Source organism: Leguminivora glycinivorella, chromosome 7 (genome assembly GCF_023078275.1).
Source record: "Leguminivora glycinivorella isolate SPB_JAAS2020 chromosome 7, LegGlyc_1.1, whole genome shotgun sequence".
In the NCBI taxonomy this organism is placed as follows: Eukaryota; Metazoa; Arthropoda; class Insecta; order Lepidoptera; family Tortricidae; genus Leguminivora; species Leguminivora glycinivorella.
The window spans coordinates 19,025,539-19,051,373 of NC_062977.1; the positions used below are offsets into that span (position 1 = coordinate 19,025,539).

The following is a 25,835-nucleotide window of genomic DNA, read 5'->3' on the forward strand; positions in this document are numbered from 1 at the left end:
TACGGGCTCGCGACGAACTCGCTGCGCGCTCGCTTCGCTCTCGCCTCGCTTGTAAATCGCAAGTGTGATAAGGCCCTAATACGAATTGATACGGCATCCCCGTCCCTGGATGCGCGCCCCCCTCTGCCGCGGCCGCGTGTTCGCCATCCCTTCCCCGCGCCCTCCTCTCCCACAGTCAGTCGCTCATTGAACGCGCGTTGGATCTGTGTTGTATGACTGCCGCTCGCCTATTGTGACCGGCTTTTGTCCATACATTCTTGCTCGCTTACAACTCGAATATTACACCGACAGTGTAGTGTGGAGATATTAATCTGTGCAGTGAAATTACCGTTTACGGTACGTGATTTTTATAAGTTGTTAATTACTTTCACATACCGATCCGTTTGTGAAAGGTTATTTCTGTGTTGATTCATGCGGAGCGGTGTTCTGGAAATAGATCGGTTCGCCTGAAGGCGCATCCCTCTGCCGTCGTTTCACCCAGGATTATTACAGGCTCCTTTACGTGTTTAAAATGTAGACTAGGATTACGGGCGTGTCTCAGCAGACCGTGCTCGAAATGGCGTCCGCAAATGTCGCGAGTTTGAATTTTGCGACCGGTAAATTATCGTTAGGTCATTACGCCACATCCTACGTTGGTCAGTGTTTATTATAAAGCGCCGGTATCGGCGCGTCGCTGTTCTTTTGTTGAACGTCAAATTGAGCGGTTAGAATGTGTTTTCTTGGCAGACGAGGGTGTGTCACCTGTTGATGGTCGGAGGGTGAGTGGCCTGTGTCTAAACATGGTGTTTTGTTGTTGCGCAGTGGAGGCGAGCCACATCGACGGTGCCCTGGCGGATAATGTAGGTGAGAGCGGCGAGGAGTCCGAAGACGAGTGGAACTACTTCAAGGGAGAGGGCGAGCGCTCGGAGCAGCAGCGCAGCGATCCTGACGGAGACGACCAGGACGAGCCGCCGCGCTCAGAGACGCCCTGTCAGGACAATGTGAGTATAACAAACAAATCATTTATTGCATTACGAGATGTAAACATTAGCCCCTAACCAAAATATACGTTAAACTACACAGTATAACCTCAAAGTTGTTAAGGGATACCAATATTACCAATTACAAAGACCAAACATGATGTGCATCACTTGTATGAAATCAGCTGTTAGTCATTTGTTTGTTTGTAATCACTGATAAGTGAGGTAGTTTGCTTTCTCACATTCCACATGTTTGAAGAATAATTTTACCTATTTATAACAAAGTTGTTTTGAGGCTCAAAACAATGGATTGTTAATATTTTGTGTAACTTGTTAAATGAAATAGTGGGTTCATTCTCTCTAAACTAACTAAAACTAACTATTTTGGCTCAGTGATCCAAAGTAAATCTTGGCCTACAATAACGAAAGTAAAAATAATGTAGCTTAAGAAACGATCTAAATTTTCTCTATAGGAACAAAGAGTATTTTAAATTCAATTAAACTCAAAACATTCGTCAAAACAATGGATTGTTATGTATTTTGTCTTATTTAACAAATAGTAAGTTTCTCAGTATTTTGCCTCAAAACAAAGCAGTTTTTCTTAGTCGAGTCATGAACAGTTCAGTCGACATGAACAGCTCCCCGCTCAACCCAGACGCTCCGGTGTTTGTGCCGGGCACAGTAGCCGGAGCAGACATCCTCCTGGCCGAGTCCCCGCGCAAGCCACAGCCAATGGACGACATTGAGCTGCCAGATGTTAAACAATTCGAGACAGAAGTGGTTCGGCGACCCGCTGAGTTGCTAGATTTGGATAACTGTGATCAGTTAAATGGACACCATGTAAGTTATATTTTGACTATAATATTTATGAAGTTTTGTAAGTCTTCCACTACCACTTCTTATATTAGCTTCTTATTCTACCACTTCTTATAGCTAGAACATCTTCAAAAACCTAATTAATCACAAAACAAGTAGGATTACTTATTTTTAACAATATTGCTTGATTTCTTGTTTTCTATTGTACTTGATTGTGGATACAGTTTAAATGCGAGGATTTCCTTTATAGACTGCAGAAATATTACACAATAAAAAGATATGAAGAGGAATACAATCTGAAAATGGCATTCTAGTTAGTAAGCCTGCAGTTGTTTCATTGTTGTTGTATTCATATCATTGTCATGCAGGAAAGTCATAATGACATCCTGGCTACTCATGCCTTTGCCATTTAGATTGTCTTAGCACTGACACTTACCTATCAGCCTTAATACAGTTGTTAACATTTTTATGCAGTGAAAATATTGTACATTAGGAGTTTTCTAGGTAGTGTTAGCCTTATTAGACTTATATTGACCGGGAATACCAGGATATAGACGGTGATTACCTTTTTGATTTTTGTCGAACTATCGAGAGCTCAAAAAGGTAATCTAGGAGTTTGCTAGCTAGTATTTTAGATAGTACCTGCTCATATTTTTAAACTGTACATTTGTAATTGCACACATAGAAATGTTAGTTTGTAAACTTGGCTGCACACAGCTACTACCTATTTAGTAAGAACCTAGAAATTAGATGCAATTTTCTTGTTATGTAGATTTACATGAAGTTGGTGTTTATTATAAAAAATTGTTTATTTAGGGATAAATTGTGTATTGTGCATTTAGTTAAGTAGATTAAAGTGACATGTGATTAGACATAATTATGTATTAAATTGTAATATTGTTTTCAGAATGTATCAATTGATGGAATAACAGAACAATTGAATGGAAATGACAAGAACACCCTGGACAGTCTCGGCTTTGGATTCAGTGTGGGTGTGGAGCCCGACAAGGCCAAGGATATCAGTCTCATTCAAGACTTTGATAGGATTCAGAAAGACACCACAGATTTCTGTAATATACAGGTTAGTTCACACATAAAGTGATTACTTATCTCATTTGTTTTATTTTAAGTGTTTTTAGTGTGAATAGACGTTGGGAAAGGTCTTATTTCCGAAATATTCATTCATGTAAAACGAGAAGATAAGATGTAGTAAGTGTAAAATATGAAGGGTCGTAAATTCTAATTTATTTGCTTTTATTTCAAGTTTGGTGTAAGTTTCATTGCAAATAATGGCCTTATTTAGATTTATTGCTTCCTGCACCCACATTAAGGATACAACAACTCATTACAACCATTATGATTGCATAAAGGCTTTTACTAGAAAATGATACCAGAATTTCCACACTTAAACATAAAGCCTGGAGAAGGCAAGCAAGGCACTTATACTAGGTACAATACAGACAGCCAAAACAGTGGTTACCACTTTTGACCTTATGTGTTTAAAATAAAGTCGGAAAGTGGTAAACCACTTTCTTGGCTGACCATACTTTATACAGTAGATTACACACCTAGGCTAGAAAAGTAAGAAATGTGTCATGTTTACTGGCCAAGTGTGTATACTATTTTACTGTTTGATGGAGCCGGGAGGAAGTAATTTTGTTCAGTGCAGCGGCCCAAAATTTAATGCTGTCCGGCCAGAGGACAGAAACACCATTTTTACTCAATGATTTTATTGTATTGTATACAAGCCAGCGGTTGTTTTCACCATCAAATATTTATATTTATTAAGTAGTTACTCCATAAGGTGTTTTCATTCTCAGCATATAATTATGTTCTCTTTACTGTTTCACAATTTTGACAATATTATGTACCACTACTAGTTTTCTCTCATTGTAGGTATTCCAGGCACACTCTGAAACAAATCCGTTCGCATCAGACGACAATGAAGAGTTACTAGAAAGATTGAAGAGCAAGGAGCGAGATCCGATGAGCATGAGCTTCTACCAGGAGAAGGACGACGACACGTGCGAGCGCCTGCTCGACGGGCCCGTCGACCTCAACGCCGTGCAGCCGCTGCCCGCCGCCGACGACGCCGACGACCACGACGACAAGGAAAACCGCAGCCCCGCGCCCGACAACGACCGCGTCCGCGCCCACCACGACCCCTTCGACCAGCCCAACTTCATAGACTACGTCAACAACTCCAACAACCTGCAGAACTTCCCCGACATAGACCTACAGACCGACCGCCCGCCGCAGGACAACCTCATGCAGACGGACACTCCCGAGTCTCACAAACTTCTCTTCGAACAGATTCCCGAAATACCCGACGGCAAGAGCTCCGAATTGGGCTTCAACGAGGATATCCAGGATCCTTCCGATCGGGCGATCACGCCGCAGGAGGAAACGTCCCAGGACGTCGAAATGGAGTGCAAACCGGAGACACCCTGCGAGCCCGCCTCGCGCCCCGAGTCGGCGCAGGAACCCCCGCAGACACAAAACGAAATCGTAGAGTCGGAACACGCCGTTTTCGAGGAGTTCTCTCACCGGGCGGAACACGCGGATAACCTAATAGAAAACGACACACACGCGACTGAAAATCACGAGCATTCCAACCAGCACGCGGCGCCGTCCCCCGCGCCCGCCGACCGCGGCGACGTCACACCGGAGCCGGCCCACGAGCTCCAAGAGAACGTTAAGGCTGAAATACACAACTGCGACAGGATCGACGACCACTACGGCGCCGACGCACACGAGGACGAGCCGCGCGACGCACACACGCCGCACGATCTGCGCGAGGACGTCGACCTCCTGTCGGCCGCCGCGCCCGAGAGCGAGACCACCGCCTCCCCCTTCCCCGCGCCCGCGCACTCCCCGCTGCCCGCGCACAGCCCCGCGCCCGTGGACGCCGACCTCCTCGCGGCCCTGCCCGCCGAGCTCGCCCGCTCGCCGCTTCCGGCCGAAGTGCCGCTCCCCAGCGAGCAGAGTCTGTCGGCCGAGTCTCCCCTCCCGCTGTCCGGCGAGTCCGCTCTCCCGGTGGAGTCCGAGATTCCCAGGGACTTCGCGTCGCCGGTGGAGACCGAGCCGCCGAGCGCGTCCCCCGCCCTCGAAGTCGTGGCGCCCGCGGAGTCGCCGCTGCCCGTCGAGCCGGAGCTGCGGCCCGAGACCGCGTCGCCGATCGCCGCCGCGCCGTCGCCGGCGCCGCCCGTCTGCGACCGCCTCACGCCCGAGGTCCCGCGCGAGGACGCCGCCGCGCCGCTCGAGGATCGGTCGCGGACGCCCGAGGCCGCCTCCGGCCCCGCCCCCGACATCGTCCCCGAACAGGCCCACAGAGATCTCGTCACCGACATAGACATCGGCATCCCCGAGTCGCACGCGCAGGAGATCTGCGTCCCCGTCACGAGCGAGATCGTCGACGAGGCCGTGCGGCTGTCCGCCGGCACGCCGCCGCCGACGCCCGCCGTCGACCCGGCCGCGTCGCCGCTCGACGCGCCCGCCGCCGACGTCCCCGTCGCGGCCGTCGCCGCCGCCGCCGCGGGGGCCGCCGCCGTCGCCGCGGTCGCCGCGACCGCCGTCGCGAAGGCGAAGACGCCCGCGAAAAAGACCGCCGCGTCCCCCGCCCCCAAGACGACGGCGACCCCCAAGTCGGCGGCGAAGCCGCCGCGCCCGCCTCCGCCGGCAAGAAGCCCGCCGGAGCGCCCACCCCGCGCCCCGCCGCCGCCCGGCCCTCGCTCACCAAGTCCCCCGCCGCGCCCGCGTCCGCGGCCAAGCCCAGGACCTCCGCCGCGTCCGCGACCGCCAAGCCGTCGCCGCGCCCCGCCGCCAAGAGCTCGCTCGCGCCCGCCGCCGCCAAGCCCGCCGCGCCCCGCGCCGCCCCCGCGCCGCGCCGCGCCCAAGACCACCGCCGCTCGGCCCGCGCCCGCCGCGCCGCGCGTGACCCCAGCGCCGCGCCCCACCGCCGCCGCCGCCACCGCCCCGGCGGCCCGCGCGGCGCCCAAGCCCGCCGTGAGCGCGGCGCCGCGCCCGGCCGCGCGCCCCGCGCCCCGCCCGGCCCCGGCGCCGGCGGCGGCCAAGCCCAGGGAGGTGAAGGCGGCGGAGAGGAAGCCGCTCACGAACGGCGAGGCGAAGGCGCCCGCCCCGATCAAGCGGCCGCCCCTCGCCGCCCCCGCCCCCGCCCGCCCCGCGCCGCGCCCGGCGCCCCGCCCCGCCACGGCGCCCGCGCAGGCCCCTACCAAGTGAGTAAAGATAAATGTGCTTATCAGAATAATCAAAAAATTGGTAATATTTCAGATAATTTAATTTTATCACGAGGTTATTATTTATTAATACAATTTTGCTGACCACGTCCCATTCTACGTCCATCTTTTATGAAGGGCCAATGTCAAGTGATTGGTTCACCAATGTGTAAACAGCGACTCTATCTTGGCCAAGGGGCTGCTCCAAGGGTTGGCCCCATGTGTACAAAAATGCTTTTATGCTCTAGAGCATAAAAGTACAATTTTCTTCTAAGACTAAGGTTATCGGTTTTGACAGCCAAACAGTGAAAACGTAATTGCACAATTTTACTGAGCAATTGTAGATGACATAAGTTGTTATATTATTTTATTTTTGCTATAATTTGTTAGAATTCCGTATTTTCTGTCATTAAGTTTAGTAAATCAATAAGAGTTCGTTCAAAAATGCTCGAATATCGTTCTGAAATATTTGACTTGGCACAAAATCAAGCGTCTTGAAATTAGTCACATGTTGAAAATTAAAAAGTTTTGGGAATTGTTATTATGTTCTTTTGCCGATACTACGATTAATCGAGGTGTGCAACAAGGGCATAAATTAGACTTATATTGACCGGGATATAGACCGTGATTACCTTTTTGATTTTTGTCGAGCTCCCGATATTTCGACGCAGTTGCATGCATCATGATCACGGAAAACTGACGAAGGCGGGTGGATGTTAAAGTTGCATAGACAGCGCGCGATCTACCCTCCTTCGCGCGCGTCGGCTGCGTTCACTTTCAGCGTTACCACTGGTCGCATTCACACTCGATGGTCTGTCCAACCAAACACACTACACTCACAGTGTCACTACGTTTGTTCAATTCTGACTTCACCGGTTTTTTACACAAACAAGTCACTGGATTCCATACATTAGATAGTTTGATAGTAAGATAGTTTTGAATCCTCACGATTGAAATTTTTATATTTGTGAATCTCAATGGCTTCTCTTACCAATCTCGGTATGTAGTGGCGTTCCGTCGAAATTACCTTGCCACTACATACCGAGATTGGTAAAAAACCGGTGAAGTCAGAATTGAACAAACGTAGTGACACTGTGAGTGTAGTGTGTTTGGACAGACCATCGAGTGTGAATGCGACCAGTGGTAACGCTGAAAGTGAACGCAGCCGACGCGCGCGAAGGAGGGTAGATCGCGCGCTGTCTATGCAACTTTAACATCCACCCGCCTTCGTCAGTTTTCCGTGATCATGATGCATGCAACTGCGTCGAAATATCGGGAGCTCGACAAAAATCAAAAAGGTAATCACGGTCTATATCCCGGTCAATATAAGTCTAATGAAAATAACCGTGAATCATTCAAAACTCTTAAGGGCATAAATGTCCATTTTTACCCTCGTCTACTACTTAGATCTTCGCGCCTCGCGTAAAAATGGGTCACTTTATGCCCTTGTACAATTTACTATTTTAATTGTAGACTGATCGACGATTGACCCTAGTCACACCTGCTAGAAAGAAAAGACAGAGTCTAAAATGGACCTCACTAATTTTAGTAATAGCCTATTCACTCTTGCTTTAAAGAGACCCGAAGTCGTATTTTTCATGATGCGGGAGCGCATTCCGATCCTTTGCAAAGTAGCTTTCCATATCTGTCTCCTTATCGCTTGCCTTAAAACCAATAAAATTACCTGCCGACACGGAATGATTGATCGAAAATATATTTAATAGAAACAAAATGATGTAGGTATGGTACACAAAATAAAAGAGTCGATAGGGGCTCATTCTGTATCTCCAGCGACCCCAAATTTATTTATCTCCCAAATTGTACGGGAACGTTTCTTCGTTTAGTTTTTTTCCGAGTGTCTGATCAGACAGACAGATCCGATATGTCCTGGCAGGCAAGTATGGTCGCGCGATAAATGATAAAACATCTGGCCGTCCCTATCGCACTATTTGTAAGTGACCATACTTGCCTGCCTGAACTCCCGAATCAGTCGTGTACTGTCGTTCGCAGTTGTCGCTTTCGTATTTAATCGTATTTCGTGTAAGTTCCGTCAACGTTAGTACTTCTTGTACTGAGACTGACTGACATAGCATGGCAGATTCATGATCATGAGATTCATGAGTATTGTTGAGTCTGTCAACGTCAAATAGTGGGAAAACGTAAAATTGATAGTTTCTGCGTCTGGTTTTGGATTCAGTATATGCTTATTGATAAGAACAGTACTTTTTTAACCTTTTCAACGCCAAGAGCCACTAAAGTGGTGGAGTGCTGTCGTGCCCACCACGCCCACGACCACTAAAAAGGCTATGGCGGACGTTGTCAAAGCGACTTTCCTACTGTCAGTTAAGTTTTATATTCGCTCTTCACCAGTTGACTTTTTGGCGTCTATGGCATTTTTTGACACGGGAGGAAAAGCGTTGAAAAGGTTAAATCACATTATTTGAAATCTAAGGCCGGGTCCACACTGGTCGCACGACTATTTTAACGTGCGCGCATGAGCACGGACGTTTTCCTTGAGAGGCGTGCGGCCAGTGTGGACCCGGCTAATGCCTAATGACCTGCTCAAATACTATCCATGCCTTCGTGTTTGAAATGAAGTATACTGACTGTGAGTTGTTTCCGCAGGCCCGCCGCTCCGAAGCCAGCCGCGCGCGCTCCGCTGAGCGCGCGCGCGCCGCTGGACAAGCAGAGCAAGGACCTCGCCAACAAGCGCATCACCGCCAAGGCCGCGCCGCCCAGGACTGCCCCCGCCAAGGTACATTACATAATTATTATACTCTCATCATTCTGAACACGCCAATCTGAACTAGTAGGTGACCCTGCCTACTAAACCGATGGCCTCGAGTTTTCAGTCCTGGTAAGGGCATAATTATTTGTGTGATGAACACAGATAGTTGTGCCTGTGTCTTAGATGTTTTCTGTGTACCATTGTCTGAATCTTGAGCTTACCGTTGGGACTCTGTCAACGATCAATGAAGAATGTTTTATATTTATTTATAAACTTTCCAGTGTACCCATAAGTGGAAATCGAATTAGAAAGCCGTAAATGCGACAATGAACGAAATGCCAGTAGAAAAAACGGATAATTTAAAGAAGAGGGAGATTCTTCCCATTTAAATTTTAATGGTCCCACACATTTTGTCTGACAAGTTGGGTTTATTTCACACTTACAATTATATCAAAGCTTCGCCATTCTCGCACAAAACTATTTCTAACTCCCAATGCAGTAGTAGCTCAACGGTTAGCAGTAGGTATTGATATTTAACATTGTTCGTCCCGTCCACAAATTTTCTTTTCAAATACGGCTGCTTAAAGTTTACTTATCTGTATTTTTGAACATTTCAGACGGCTCCTGCAAGCAAGACAACAGCAGTAAAGAGCGTGCCCAAGAAGCCGCCGACGAAGGCCACGAACGGGCTCGTGAACGGGTCCGGCGCGGGCGCGGGCGCGGGCGCGGGCGTCGGCGCCGGCGACGAGCTCAAGCCGCCGCCCTCGCCGCCCGCCGCCGACAACGCGCTGCTGCCCGACGTCATCGCGTGAGCGTCGCGCCGCGCCGCACAGGACACGCTACGACGTTAGCTCCACCCCGCACTAGCCTCTCCCGACCGTCGCCGTCTAGTCGACGTCACTCCGTAGCGCCGACTAGACCTCCACGCTCAGAAGACGCCAGTGAGGCGTGGCCGTTAGGTTCACTCGGGCCGCCCGCGGTGGCGGGAGCCTCGATCTCGGAACGCCCCAGTGATCGATTCCTATTATTTCCGCTTGAATTTTGTGATTTTCTATAAGTGTATGATAGTTGATGACGCGTTAGGTGCGGGAACCAGTTCCCGGGGTATATTAGAGTCGCTTTATAGACGTACGTCGCCGGTTCGTTACGCGGGCCGAACCCCGCAACGGTTATTATTCATTATTATGATATGAGTCTGTTTTTAGAATTTTATATTACCAACGAATGATTGATTTAAAATCTGGCTTTTAATTTATTATCTTTGTATAACCGTATTATTTAAATAAAAACGTGAGGAAGGACTGAGACATTGTTTTATTTATAAAAATTCTAGTGGTGCGGTTGTTTTTTACGCGAGGCTTAAGGATTAGATGTTGTTTAATTGCTACTGTACTTACATATTATGTAAACTTAAATAATCATGGTGTTACAAAGAAATAACTAAAATAGAACATTTTATTCGAATAAATGATTATACATCCTCTTACAAGCCTTTTTCTTATTAAACTATTTACAACACTACTCCTTAGTATTACTAGGTACATTAATTATCACTTAATTGATATCACATGGTTAGGTACTTATTGTCTAAATCGAAAAATGTGGGAATCGGAAGTCTGAATCCTTGAGGTTGTCCGCGATCCACCGATCTGCCTGCTTTGTCATTTCTTCGTCGAAGTAGTCTCGCCAGCCGCCAGCTTTACCTGCAAACGATCAAGTATATTTTTAGTAAAGAATCACTTAAATAGTATATGTGAGTAGGCACTTAGGCAGATCGAGGCAGGTAGTCCAACCAAGAAAAACCGGCGCGCACGATAACATCATTTATGCCCTATGGTTATCCGTATAGTAAGAGGGACAAATAACGCTGTCAGAGACGAGACGGTTGATAATTGGATTGCCCTAATAGGTGTAGTCAACCAATTGGATTAGAACCATAAACGTGTGAGAAAACGGGACGACACTACGATGTTGCCACTTTTTAATTTCTACTCTTTTTGGTCAGACTAAGAGATTTCTAACAATCTGATTTATAACGCCATTGTGACATAGATTTACAGTAGCCTAAGGTTCCAATTGGTTGACTGTACATATTCCAAAATTTATTTCGAACTTTTATTGAATAACAAAAGGTTCTAAATTCAAAATCAAAACAATTTACTTCCAGTCACGAGGTTAGTACAATCTAAGGATATAAAAATATTTAGCTACCGGACGTACCTTTCCGAATAAAGGCCTGCTCCCCCGGTATAAGAATGCCCAGCTCCTTCATGACGTCATAGTTGACGGACTTGTTGTTCTTAAAGCTGTCGATGCTTAGGTGCTGACAGAGCTTAGCTATCTCCTCGTCAGAATACTGTTTGTCAAGGAAAGCAGCGACCCGACGGGCTGCCGCTGGTAAATCCTGCATGAAGAACAGAATTGTTGAAAATAAAACCATCAAACATAATTTTTAAGAAAAAAAAAACCGCCGCCTTTGGGGTTCTGATGAAAGCTATTTGCGAATATTGGATTATGTAGAAATGTGTAGGTATTTTTTAAAGCTGCTTTTAATACTTTAATTATTTGTTGGCAACACATTTGATATTTGCCAGTCGCTTTTCGATGAAGGAAAACATCGTGAGGAAATCGGACTAATCCTAATAAGATCTAGGTACCCTCCGGGTTGGAAGGTCAGATGGCAGTCGCTTTCGTAAAACTAGTGCCTATGCCAAATTTTGGGATTAGTTGTCAAATGCCGGGATAACGCAAGGAGGATGATGATGATTTGATGGCAACACAAGTGAATATACGTATACCGTTAAGGTTTGAGGAGTTTCCTCAATTCCTCATGAATCCGAAATATAAAAAATCGAAGCTTGACAAAATTTGACTTGAAAACTCAATATTCTTAACAAACATAACGAAATAAATGTCACTGTTCTGAACTTAAATGCATGCTATTCTTATAAAAATACCAAAGTCACTATAAGTGTGCCGTTCAGATTTAAGGAGTTCCGTTCTGATCTTCATCAGCAGTTCCACTGCACCAAATGCCACTGTTCTGGACGTAAGTGCATGCTGTTCTTATAAAAATACCAAAGTCACTATAAGTGTGCCGTTAAGATTTGAGGAGTTCGGTTCTGACCATCATCAGCATTTACACTGCACCAAATGTCACTGTTCTGGACGTAAGCGCATGCTGTTCTTATAAAAATACCAAAGTCACTATAAGCGTGCCGTTCAGATCTGAGGAGTTCCGTTCTGACCATCATCAGCAGTTCCACTGCACCAAATGTCACTGTTCCGTACGTAAATGCATGCTGTTCCTTAAAAAACACAAAAATCACCATATGTGTGCCTTTCAGATTTGAGGAGTTCCCTCGATTTCTCCAGGATCCCATCATCAGAACTGGTTTTTGAGAAAAATGGGACCAATCTGTACACATTCAATCAAAAAAAAATTCTTCAAAATCGGTCCAGTAACGACGGAGATATCGTGGAACAAACAAAAAAAAAACATAGACGAATTGAGAACCTTCCTTCTTTGAGAGATTTATCTGAATATTTTAATTTTTATTATCTATTGCAACTCACTAGGTATGCCAAAGTATGATCTACGAATGATTAAAGGAAACTGCTGTTAAAGTTAAATATGGCGAGGTTATTATGGAGCAAGACTTTGTTGGGAGATAATAAATATGATGAACGGGCCCAATCAAATGTTACAGGTAATTGAGTACCTACGTGAATAGCTGTGGGTCCACATAGAGCGAAGAAAAGTGCTCGCGCGACAAATGATCAATATCCCAGCAAAGCAAAACGTGCATGCTTGTGCTGCCTCTGCCGAGGCACGGCTACACGCACTGAAACTGAACGTTTGCCGCGCGAGCACATTGCCTCACTCTGTGTGGACCCGGCTAATAACTAGTATATTATTGTATAATAGTCTGACCTTAGTGAGCTCTTCATAGAACAAAAACAGCATGCGAGGATGGTGTCTCTTCTCCCACGCTTCTTTAAGGTGCTCGAAGTACGGCGTCCAGTGGTCTGCAATGTGCAAACAATAGTTATTTGTTATACAAGGGGGCAAAGTTGTATTTTAACGCCGAGTGTGGAATTGAAAAACGAGCAAGTGAAAGGATTCTATAGTTGAACCACGAGCGAAGCGAGTGGTTTGAGAATAGAATCCTGAACTTGCGAGTTTTTTAACACACGAGAAGTAAAATACATTTGCACCCGAGTGTAACACAAAACTTTTCCCCTCACTATAGCGAGGAAACTACAACCCAAAAAATGCGTTTATCACTGCTTCCAGTAGTTCCACAGGTGGTAAATCATCTTTATTACTAGATTCACTTACTTTTATCAATTTTAAAGCAGTTAATTTTGCTTTATTCAAGGTCAAATTACTTTACCCACTAGTGGATAAAATGCGTTTTTACCCGCTGGCATTAAAGGACAAAACACGTGTTTCCGAGCTAGTGAGGGGAAAATAATATTTATTTTCACCACACCAACTGATAAAGGCTTACTTTGCTATTCGAAAACAGATAGCAAAATTGCATTTTATTCACAAGAGTGCAAAGTTATTTCATACAAATTTTAACTTGACATCTTGAGCTGGCTGGTAGAATTTACCTATAAATGATGATTTTGAATCATAAATATTTAATAAATTGAAAGATTTAATTGTTTTATAATCAGTATTTTGTTCGTGTTGGTGTGGTGAAAAATTTGGTGTTTCACTCGGCGGCAAAGTTTTAGTTAAATATACAAGTGTTATTAACTAGATTTATCGAATAAAAAAATATTTCAAAAAAATCTTTAAAATCGAGGTTCCGCTGTCGACTCTTTCTCCTTCAAAACTTAATCAATCGGAACGAAATTTGAGAATCTGAATAACAATGAAATAATCTATGTCGGACCGTTTAGCTTTTTTGGTTAATTGTTACCAATCTTGAGTATCACTGTACCTTTTTTTGCGCCACAATGAAAAAGGCCGTTTTAGGAAATTTTTGATTGGCTCTAAAAGCAGAATATAAAATAAATCAAAACGGACCGACCCAGATAAAAATAATAACAATCTGTGTTGAAAAAATCATTGCTCTATCTTCAAAAACCAGGGAGGAAATAGTCGAGAGTGTTTGTATGGAGAATTGACCCCTACCGTATCGTCTTAAGTTAAAATTTGTATGAAATTACCTTCACACTCTTGTGGATAATAAGCTCTCATAGATCTATTCTCTCTTTGGCCCAAAAGTTAGCTGGTAGAGAATGCCTTCCAGCATTAAGTTCGCCTTTTGTAGGTAATTTTTTTTAATGTGCAAAAAAATTTAAATAAATAATTACTTAAGTAAAATGCGATTTTACTAACGTTTTCGAAGAATCAAGAGATCCTTTATCAATTGGTTAAGTGAAAAAGGTACCTATTGTAATTAAGGTTTTATTGAAATACTTAGGTATCTGGTCGGACACACAGAATGGTGGCCGTCAACAGAGCCAGTTTTCCCTTCTTTTTATGTTATTATTTCTTAGCTCTATCGGTAAGTGCTGCGGAACTGAGTCGTTTCCTGGTTATTTGCTTAATTGAACCTGTTGCAATACGGTTTCTGGTTTTATATATGTACTTACAAAATTAAATAGGCTGTTTTATATTGAAAAATGAACTGCACTTAAACATCTATGATAGTAATGAATCTACATAGATATACTATGGATGCATATGTAAAATTAAACGACTTCTCAATAGGTTATTGTAATAGCCAAGCCATATAAGATGAACTATTAAAAGTCTGTGAATAATAACGATTACCATAACAGGTCACTCACGCAAGTCATTGATGAAGAAATTCCAATACATCTTGAAATCCCCGACATATCCTTGTGTCCTGATCAGTCTGTTGAGATGGTAGAACGACACGGCCACGTCGCGCGGGTCGCGGGCCACATACACCATCCGGCCCTTGTCCAGCAACGACGGTGGAAGCAGGGACATGGGTAAATGTGTCTTAATGAATCGCTGCGAGGTGGTTGCTGCCAATTGTTCTGTGCCAGGCTGGGAGACCAGCTCCAGTAAGCAGAGCTTCTCAGCGCTGTGGCTGTTCTCTTCGTGGAACCGCGCTTTCATCACTGGGTGGACGAATATTGAAAATCTGGAGACAATTGAGGTGGTAAATGATTGTATATCAGTTGTGAAAAACATGTCTCATTTTTGTTTGATTTCAGTTAGGCTTTAGGATGCCCGATGGGACGACTTAGGTATAAGTGGGAATACCTACTTACCTAAGTATGGATTTAGCTAAACACTATTTATTTATTTATCGTATGGCTTTTACACACTGGTTAAAACTTATTATATGTAGTTACATTAAATTAAACACTATTTAAAATTTACAGTTCTGCAGATAAAAACTCGCATTATTTGTTAAGTTTTTGAAATCTTCCGCGGGCCCGTTGTACTTGGTGATGGGACACTCGAACACTATGTGGTGTATAGTCTGTGCAGGGTCTCCACACTCGCATGCCGCCGACTCGCTCCATCCCCACTTGTGCCAGAGATGCGCGCAGTTACCGAACCCAGTCCTCAGGCGGTTTAGTTTGCACCATATTTGTCTGCTCTCACTGAATCCCTTGGGCCATTCCTCTGTGCGAAATTGGACGGTGTTATGGAATAGCGAACTAAGCGCCAAAATCCGAAAAAAAAGTTATGAATGCAGTTCGGATATAAATGTGATAATCTATAGTATTGACTATTTCTTTGTTGAAAAATCATGCTTACAGCCTTATTTTAAGGGGTAGAATCAAGCGACACGTTAAAATTTGTATGGTCCTGTGTACTAAGTCGTTACGTAAAAACGAATTGAACGCCAAATTTACTTTTACAAATTATAATAAGCGTATATTCTAAATCGCAAAATCGAGTTAAACGCCATAAAAATGTTATTAATTCGTTTTGGTTTAAAGTTTTGATGATTTATAAACGCAATATCGATTTAACCGCCCTAATAGTGTCGTTTAATTCGTTGTTACATATTTGAAATTGCAGGATATTTCGCTTAATGAGAATTAAGTATCAAGAGGTTTTGTTATATCATAATATCTTATGTGTGTAATCCTGGCTAGTAAATTGAAAGATGGTGCAGTTTAATTGGTGTTGCGGAGCATCCCATCTTTCCAACCCCGCTTGGCTATCTTTCCATGACGGGCTATATATGTGGAAGGTTTTAGCTGGTGGGTTTCGGGACTTGAGACGGGTGTTTTTGAGGCTATCAAGGTCTTCATGGATGGGCAGTAGGGAGTTACCAGACATTTTAGTGAATTCCCGTGCTAGATGTTTATATCTGCGGATGTCCGGTGGTACGACATTGCTGAGGACCGGTAACCAGTTGGTGGGAGTTGGCATGATGATATAAATAAATAAATAAGCTAAACACTTACTCTAGAAAGGGATATCTCTCGGTGAGAGGAGTCGCGTCGGATTTCTCGTAGTCCAAGTCGTTTGCGACCATCCAGACCAGTTCTTGCGTCCACGTGGTACCTGGACGAGAAGGGATAAGTGTGATGAAATAGCTTCGAGCTACAGGCCGTCTGAGAACAGTCCCCCGTCGCATGGCACTTTCAAGAAAGAACCCGCGTGTCATCGGCCCTACTTACTACGAACACTTACCTGCCGATCTTAAGAATGAGCCATATGACGAAGCATTTAAGCGCAAATTGAGAAACCTTTTGTTAGATAACCCTCTGTACTCTGTAAATGAGTACATGGAATTGAATTTGTGATAGCATGCATTTGATTACACTGACTTCGGATTTTATTTCATTTCTTAATTTTATTGTGTTTTGTGTATTTCTATTTGTAAATGACGATCCTTATTGGGAGAAAATATTCATTTTATTATTTTCAATTTATAATGTAATTTTCGACGATCATGATGAGAAGATAAACATAACTTTGGCATGTAACAAATTTATAGTGTAATTTTTATCATGAAATAAAGAAATCTAATCTAATCTAATAAAGTACGTACGCATTCGCTAGCTGTACTCATTTTGTAACTTTTCGATGTTAAATCTTATGGGGTCAAATTAGTTCCATGAATTAAGTAAATGAATCCCCACAAGATTAAGTACAATTAAGTATCTATTTATTTAAGACAATCACCGCCAGCCCTTCGCGCACGTTACTAATAGGTAGGTACATTTTAAATACTTACTATTAGCTTACAAAAAAGTCGTCAATTCAAAGTCACAATGTTACTTACACAAAAAAGTCGTCAATTTAAAGTCACAATGTTGTTGTTTGATGTTGTAGGTAATTTATTCTTAACAAAGCCTTGAGTAGTCACTTATTATTTTCTTGTGATTTACCTAATTATCAACATAATATATTTTTTAAATCTACTCTTCTCAGTTTGTGCTAAGAAAATTGCTGCCAAATCAGCTTGGTCTAACTCTAGGTACCTAATTAGTAATTACCTATATTTTTTAAATAGGTATATGAAACAATATATAGGTAAGTACTAGTTTCTTGGCTAGTTCCTAGTTTGTATTATAGCCATCATAGCTAACCTGATCGAGGATAGCTAGCCACGAAGATGTCACTGGGCCGGACATCCATGGTGTAGATGTTGAGTGCCTCTTGCTTGTACTTGTCCGGGAGAAAGTAGCCTTTCGGGCCCACTCGCACGAAACCGGTGTGCTCACCTGCGGACGAATTTCGCTAATTAACAATAATTTTACAAACGTAACAACATAAATCTAGAGAAACTAACCGAGAATCATTTGAAAATATTAATCTTAAAATATATGCGTATTTTTTTCAAAAACGGTATTTTTTATTGTTAAATGATAGTAAGTCACCCGCAATAACACCTACCTACATTACACAACAGAAACAATTGATAAGATCTTATTTGTAGTGCCATCTCAGCGTATCTGTCACATATTTTTGCGACTTTCGGGCAGTAACTTATTATTGCAAGTGACTCTAAAGAAGAGATGTTTTTTTCTTAAAATAGATAAGGATATATTAAATTAACTCTACTTATTCATATAATATTGCCTTCGGTTACCGCGATAGTTACTCATGAAACACTTTACAGCGTTAGTGTTCGAAACGTCGGGATGAATTGTAAATTAATTATACGCGATTTAATCCGTTTCCATAGTTTTATTTCTATTCATATATAAGTATTATCTTACTTTCCGCGTGCTATTTTAATAAACCTGTAGATACTTAAGTAAGTATTACTTTAATTTCGGTTAGGAGTTGAAATACCGGCCGCATATGTACATACATATCTAATGCGCGCACCATTAATTATTTTGTATGATGGCGTCGATGCGATGGATGTCTGAAGAAGTAAATAATTGCTCTTCGCTGCAATGAACGCATAGCCTTGCAAAGTACATTACTGGCGGTGAACCTTTATAACCGATCGTGCGTGCTATTTGAAGGTTACAAGGGTTTAGGATAGGTAGGGTGCATTGGGGTCATTTCGAAGCACATAGAATAAAAATAAGAATAACTTATTGCCCATAAAATGTACAACAGATATGAGAGAGGTCTCCGCACTAGGCTACGCCTGTATCGCGGGGAACCAGTTACAGTTTAAGTAAGTAGTTGAGTTAGTTACACAATGCAAATAATCTTAAGTAAGTAAAGAAATGCTCGGGTAATTTCGAAAGGGGAATCTTGATATGATGCAAATATTGTGACTTTCAAAATTACCCCAATGCACCCTACCTACAATATAATGAGTTTATTATTGGGTTGGTAAGAAAGTAATGAGCGAATCATAACCAATATTGTAATTTTTATTTAATTTATTATTTTAATCATTTATCAAAAATATAACGGCCTTCGTTATCTACTACTTGTCTCCATCGTTCTGGTAAAGAATGAATAGCATCGGCGAAGAAGTTCTTAGGTTTAGATTAAAAAAACTCAGCTATGTACTGTCGTAGATGGGCTTGATCATCGAACTTTTTTTCATTCAAGGCATTGCTTAGCGATCTGAACAATGCGTAATCCGTAGGTGCCAAGTCTGGAGAGTACGGTGGATGAGGTATCACTTTCCAACCTAGCTCCAATAGCTTTAGCCGAGTCACTTTCGCAATGTGTGGGCGAGCATTGTCGTGTAAGAAAAAAACTTTAGCATGCTGTGGACGATTCTGACAGATTTTTTGGTTTAAATTTTCAAGCTGATTACAGTATACTGATGTGGTAACAGTCATTCCGCTTGGTAGGAGTTCCCAGTGAATAATACCATGAATATCCCACCAAACGGACAGCATAACTTTTTTCGGGTGAGGCTCTGTTTTTGGTGCCTCTATTCCTTTTTCGTTTGGAGCTAGCCACTGACGTTTGCGTGTGTGATTTATATATAAGACCCATTTTTCATCTCCAGTGATAAGATGGTCCAACCAGTTGAATGTGCGGCGAAAAGACAGAAGTTGTATGCAGATATCGGCACGGCGGTTTAGTTGATCTCTATCAAGTTCGTGCGGTATCCAAACACTGTATTTGTAGTTTTTTCCCAACTCGTGTAAATGTGTTTCTATGGTGACATGAGAGCAGCCTAACTCGGTAGCAAGAGTACGACTCGTTAGCCTCGGATCTCCTTCAATTAAGGTTTTTAATTTGGCTACATCAATCTTCACCGGTCGACCAGACTTAGGTTGATCTGATAATGAAAAGTCGCCACTACGAAACCGCTGGAACCATCGTTTCGCCGTGGCCTCAGACACAACTTCAGGAGAAACACGCTGACATATATTACGCACTGCTTCGGCGGCTGAATGGCCAGACTGAAATTCATATAGTAAGCAATGCCTTACATGCACTTTTAATTCGTCCATTTTCTTCCTTATATTAGCTCGGCGACAGCTAGTGAATGACTGACGAGAAACTGTGCGACTCGCCCTTTATATACTTTCGACCATAGAAGATTCTAGAAAAATTTTATGTGGAATTCAATCGATCGCTCATTACTTTCTTACCAACCCAACACATTTTATAGAATTAAGTATTATTAGTATTACTGAAATATCTATCACGATTTATTATTTTTTTCTTCAACCCCATAAACTTGAAAAGTGTCGTGTGCTCTGCCTACCCCTTTTAAGGATAAACAGGCATGCGCGTCCGTGTAAGTATAATACAGCAAGAGTTATTTTACAACATTTTTAATTACCTATCTCTATAATTGACTCTATATTTACATAAGTACAACGAAAACTCACAACGTCAAAAAATGTCCAGCCATTAGAGTTTCCACTACATCAATGATTATGTGATATTAGTTAGCAACGTTACTTATTATAGTAAAGAGAGATACCTACTGTATTCATGAGGGTCAATTTTATCTGATCATGATCATAGTGGTTGATCGAAATAGGAGATTTAAAAATATTAAAATAGTTAATTATATTACAAGTACATTGTACGGTCAACCAATTTGAATCATAGGCCACTCTAGAACCCTGTCTCATTTAAACCATGTTCTATTTGCCATAAAAAGTTACATTGACGTTTACTATGCAAAGGTTCTACAGTGGCCTAGGATTCAAATTGGATGACTGTACAAGAAGAAAGTTTATCTATTAATAAATACTTAAAATATTTTTAGTTTAAAGTAAGGCTATGGCTATACCAAACATTTCTTCAATCAACGATAGGTACCTACTTAAATTAAACTACAAAACAATGAGTAAAATCAACTGACCTACCTACTTAATCAAGACAAAAGTGGGTTACATTGATAAAGGACAATGACTTTCATAGTTATTCAGCTATCTATTCTTACTCGTCGGCATATGTCAATGTTCGAGTATGTAGTTCTATTTGGTTCTATGTACAAAATATAGTGCAACTTTTTTAAATTCATTCAAATTCTTCAACAAAGTGGCGGGGCGTGAAAAGTTTCGCTGGTAAAGCCGGAGGGGTTTTTGGAATCTGTTTTGTATGGATGGACTTCTACAGATACTAGAGAATTTTAGGTAACCCGTTGGGAATCGAGATGTGTCGACGCTCCGCCACTGGTAGGTACCTACGTAGGTACATTGAAAGTTCGTAGAGTGTTCTTATCTAACGATGAATTTTCGTTACAAGTTTCTCTGAAAGGTCTCACGTTAAGCGAAGATATCACACAATTATTCTAATGGCGTAATTAATATTTATTAATGATTTGCATGAATCGCACAGATATCATAAAGGGAGATAAGGTACAACATTTTATTTTTTAACACTGAATATTTACGCTGGACATAATATACAGAGTGGGGCCTGTAACAAAGGCGAAGAATTGAACTGTAGGCTATTCTCCTTATACTGATCAACATTTGTTCAGTGACTTTTAAAAGTTATGAAGTCTTTAAATTTTTCATACAAAATAAATATTAGAAGGGTGATAAAAATCAAAATACAAGTTATAAAAGTCGCCGAACATATGTTGATCAGTATAAGGAGAATAGCCTAATAGAGTTCAATTCTTCGCCTTTGTTACAGGCCCCACTCTGTATTAATTGGTATTCGTTTGAGCGACTACAAACCATATTATTTGGGAGGTATATTTTACTAAGCTTAAATAAAAAAGGCCAAAGACCTTAAGAAGAAGGCCGGTCAGGCCTCCGACCCGTACGGAAATAAACAAAGTGACGCGTTTGTTTACAAGTACCTATGTACTACACAGACACTTGTAAGTATATAATAATATATGTAGGTATGTACGTTCACAGAGATACTCTACGAACTGCGACATATATCTGATTTAGATGCAAGAATTCTGATTGAATAAATATTTATACACAAAATCGGTAAATTTATTGTTGACCTACATACATAAATAAACCGATAAACATGTTTAAATTTCCATTTCACCTCACTCATTGTCATAAATCTAAAAATTGTGCTTTATTTTTGAAATAATAAAATATTCATTTCATTTTTGACGACCGGTCGTGCGCAGTCGGTAGTGACCCTGCCTGTTGCGCCGCGGTCCCGGGTTCGAATCCCGGTAAGGGCATTTATTTGTGTGATGATCGCAGATATTTGTTCCTGAGTCATGGATGTTTTCTATGTATATAAGTATTTATATATTATATATACCGTTGTCTGAGTACCCACAACACAAGCCTTCTTGAGCTTACCGTGGGCCTCAGTCAATCTGTGTAAAAATGTCCTATAATATTTATTTATTTATTTATTCATTTGTGAATATATACTTATATTATGATTTTAATTTACCTACTTGTAGTAGTTTATTGTTTTCAAAAAAACAGTTTTAATAAAAATATTTAAACATTGGCCTACCTGTAAAATACTTCATTAACTCCGCTGCCAACTTGGGCTCCACATCCTTTATTTCCAATGGAAATTTGTTATTGTTTTTAAATCCATTTTTCCTTCGTTTTATTCACGATTTTAAAAGTAAAGTGACACTGTGTGGAAGTGAAACCGAGGGAAAGCGAAAGCGCGCGTGTCTGTCGGCGCGCGCGCACACTGTGCCCGCGAAGTCTTCGACTGATATTGTTTACCACCACGGGCAACAATCTCAAATAAGTGGCCTTTTGAGTCTCGATACAATAGGTTTAAAGGTAAAAAAATAACGGAAGTTCGTCTTGGTTGCCTTGAAATTGACTGCTGGTGGACAGTACATTCGTATTTAAATAGTATTTTTGTTGTATTATATTACAAAGTTCCTATAATAACCGCTTTAAGATATTTAATACGTAGATTACGTCCAAGAGAGCAGAATGACATATACAACGAGCCTTGCATCTAATGCTGAACATAGTGAGATTCATAAAGTAGAATTCCGAGCAAGTGTTAAAGCCGAAGACAATACATACATATCACGCCTGTATCCCATAAAGGGGTAGGCAGAGCACATGAACTACTAAGTTTCAGTGCCACTCTTGACTTGGCTTCTTGGGGGGGAGAGACAATATGACATCAATAAATCGATAATAACGATCGACGTCGACATGGATCCTATATCCCATTTGATAGATCGATGGGTGTGGTAAAACCCATTTAGCCAAGGATAGCTACGGATGCGTTAATAGCTACCTACTAGTACTATACATACTTCCATGTACTACACCTACAATACAACAGGCTTACCATGTTTGCAATAAGGTACGAGTATTGCATAAGGCCAGTGGGTAAATAGTAAATACCTATGTATTATATTTATATTTGACGTCAGCACTTCCCGCTTAACGCTGCACCATATAATTATAAAATTCTATAGCAGACTATACACCTGTAATTGATTGCAGCAAGTTTTAAGACTCAACGATGGGTAAGAGTGACTGGCAAATATCTGCATCTCTTTCTTGCATATACCTTTGTTTAAAAACTTGCAGTAATAATATAATAGGTAACTTGCAGGTGATGTAAACTATCGACGTCTGCAATTGCGTGTTGCAGACGCTTAAATAACCTAACCACAAAATTATGAATATGAATTTTGAAGAAAACACAGACATAGTGGACCGATCTTCATGAAACATGGCTAAGAACACTCCCGACCAACTCGGCTTTCAAACAAAAAAAAAACGAAATCAAAATCGGTTCATCCGTTCGGGAGCTACGATGCCACAGACAGACACACACACAGACAGACTGACAGACACGTCAAACTTATAACACTCCGTCGTTTTTGCGTCGGGGGTTAAAAACCGATGTCGTCCGTAGATAATAATTTTCACAAAGGTGATGTGAAAAGCGGCATGTGGTATTAGGTACAGTTAGCAAAATAATTTCCACCATGAGCGTTAACACTTGAATCCTTCACTACGTTCAGGTGTCAATAATTAGTAGAATCCTTTCGTTCTGGATAATCAATGTACAACCTTGCCCTAAATAAGACATTTTGCTCCCTTGTCAGGCGTAGTAGGTAGTGACAGTTATTTATAAGACAATCTACTAATTACAGAGTATTGTAAGCAAGATGATTCAGTACGTAACTTGTGTGGCTTAAATGAAACAAAAACGATGTCAATAACGCCTGTTAAATGTGCTCGAGCAAAGCTAGCGCAGCGCTACCTATGCTTTCTTAAGGCCACTTGCACCAACGAAAATGGAGGCTTAACCCGAGAGTTAACCCCCCATTTTATATGGAATTAGACAGATAATAGCCCACTAACCCTGAGTTAAGTGATTGGTGCAAGTGGGCCTTAGGGTGTTGCACAGGCTGCACAGGCCCCGTAGCCGAATGGCATTTCTCCGACGCCAAACGAAAGCGATACGCCGCTGGCTCTGTCGCGCCAATACGCAAGCGCGATAGAGATAGATATCTACTAGCGCTTCGTTTCGTGAGCGTTTCGTGAGCGATTGTGCCATTCGGCTAGCCACCCAGGTGTAGGCTACGATTCCTTAAAATTACAGTATGAAGGTAACATACAAGGTGTAAGTATATAAGGTGTATAAGGTATTGTATTGTCGCCTGCGGTATTTCCAGACCGATACGACCTTCAAACCATCAAAAAGAGCGTACACCCATCTTAAAGGCCGGCAACGCACTTCCAACACTTCTGGTGTCCATGGGCGGCAGTGATTGCTTACCATCAGGCGATCTGCTCGTTCGCCTCCTATCCCATAAAAATAAAATATTTCTTTTTGACCTACGAGATTATGACAATCAGGGTTGAATCAGGGGCGGATCTGGGTTCCATGACGGATGCTAAAGCATCAAGGGATACAAATATTACAATAATAGATTACCTACATACCTGGGCTGAGGTCAACAACCATGTGATCTGAGGCGTTCTTATTTACTGACCAAGGTGTGTCATACTATTTTTCTGGTCGACGAAGCCGGGAAGCGGTAATTTTGTTTTCCCCTCACTAGCTCGGAAACACGTGTTTTGTCCTTTAATACCAGTGAGTAAAAACGCATTTTATCCACTAGTGGGTAAAGTAATTTGACCTTGAATAAAGTCAAATTAACTGCTTTAAAATTGATAAAAGTAGGTGAATCTAGTAATAAAGATGATTTACCACCTGTGGAACTACTGGAAGCAGTGATAAACGCATTTTTTGCGTTGTAGTTTCCTCGCTATAGTGAGGGGAAAAGTTTTGTGTTACACTCGGGTGCAAATGTATTTTACTTCTCGTGTGTTAAAAAACTCGCAAGTTCAGGAATCCTTTCACTTGCTCGTTTTTCAATTCCACACTCGGCGTTAAAATACAACTTTGCCCCCTTATATAACAAATAACCATTAGCACAGCGGCCTGAAATTTATTCTTTATTATTCTTTATTTATTCCTTAAATTAACATTAACAGATTAGCTTATCATGTCATTCGTACAGGAGGGTAACTTCAACTATGTATCTCCACTTGAAAAATCACGTCAATTCGTCGCTTCGTTTTGCCGTGAAAGACGGACAAACAAACAGACACACACACTTTCCCATTTATAATATTGGATGTCATGAGATGAAATGACAGTATATGTATTAAATTTACTGCTAGGTCTCGGATCTTATCCCTTTCCACTATATTATAGTGGCATACCCCTTTAGTCTGTTTTCACATTATCCGATCCGATATCGGATGTCGGAAGGATTTCAATGGAAAAAAATGGAAAAAGTCCAAGATGGCGGCTGTAATATATAGGATATCGGTCCGACATCCGATATCGGTTCGATAATGTGAAAACGCACTTACACCCGAGCTGATACGATCGTACCTAAGGTTAATATATAATTGTCAATTTTAACACAAGTCTTTAATTAGTACATTTCGATACAAGTGCGAAAAAGAGGAAATTCGAAACGAGTGGCGATAAATTAAAACACGACCGAAGGGAGTGTTTTAAATCGACACGAGTTACGAATTCCCTTTTCGCACGTGTATCGAACGACGTTTTTCAGTACAGATGAGCCTTCAAAGTTTCGACCTGGCATATAATGAACCACTTCTCGCACTAGTGCGTAAAAAAAACAACATCTGTACTGAAAAATTAAGTTAGCAAACCTCGATTTTTAGGGTTCCGTAGTCAACTAGGAACCCTTATAGTTTCGCCATGTCTGTCTGTCTGTCCGTCCGTTCGTCCGTCCGCGGATAATCTCAGTTACCTTTAGCAGTAGAAAGCTGAAATTTGGT

General features: G+C 42.1%; 3 protein-coding genes across 3 annotated transcripts in view; 2 read left to right on the forward strand and 1 right to left on the reverse strand.

Moving 5' to 3' along the window:
* LOC125227718 (protein phosphatase 1F-like) overlaps positions 1–1,052 on the forward strand; it is a 132,856-nt gene extending 131,804 nt beyond the window's left edge. The window contains exon 11 of the mRNA XM_048132019.1: positions 802–1,052. Within this exon, the coding sequence (XP_047987976.1) occupies positions 802–1,037 (236 nt within the window). The 3' untranslated portion in view covers positions 1,038–1,052. The remainder of the gene's footprint in view (positions 1–801) is intronic.
* A 519-nt stretch (positions 1,053–1,571) lies between these two features.
* On the forward strand, positions 1,572–10,043 carry LOC125228067 (cell surface glycoprotein 1-like). The gene is made up of 6 exons (XM_048132515.1): positions 1,572–1,799; positions 2,683–2,856; positions 3,672–5,686; positions 5,719–6,010; positions 8,636–8,765; positions 9,356–10,043. The coding sequence occupies exons 1-6, from the start codon at positions 1,572–1,574 to the stop codon at positions 9,793–9,795; spliced, it is 3,279 nt and encodes a 1,092-aa protein (XP_047988472.1). The 3' UTR covers positions 9,796–10,043.
* A 136-nt stretch (positions 10,044–10,179) lies between these two features.
* LOC125227748 overlaps positions 10,180–25,835 on the reverse strand; it is a 48,691-nt gene continuing 33,035 nt past the window's right edge. The window contains exons 7-12 of the mRNA XM_048132062.1: positions 17,289–17,423; positions 16,158–16,257; positions 14,550–14,872; positions 12,673–12,767; positions 10,959–11,142; positions 10,180–10,441 (exon numbers count right to left, since the gene is read on the reverse strand). Of these exons, the coding sequence (XP_047988019.1) occupies positions 10,326–10,441; positions 10,959–11,142; positions 12,673–12,767; positions 14,550–14,872; positions 16,158–16,257; positions 17,289–17,423 (953 nt within the window). The 3' untranslated portion in view covers positions 10,180–10,325. The remainder of the gene's footprint in view (positions 10,442–10,958; positions 11,143–12,672; positions 12,768–14,549; positions 14,873–16,157; positions 16,258–17,288; positions 17,424–25,835) is intronic.

Bases quoted from the DNA above. Each gene is read 5' to 3' on its own strand.
- LOC125228067 (XM_048132515.1), top strand. From the start codon at position 1,572: ATGAACAGTTCAGTCGACATGAACAGCTCCCCGCTCAACCCAGACGCT. The intron at 2,857-3,671 runs GTTAGTTCACAC...CTCTCATTGTAG, and splicing joins CAGATTTCTGTAATATACAG to GTATTCCAGGCACACTCTGA. The intron at 5,687-5,718 runs GCCCGCGCCCGC...GCGTGACCCCAG, and splicing joins CCCAAGACCACCGCCGCTCG to CGCCGCGCCCCACCGCCGCC.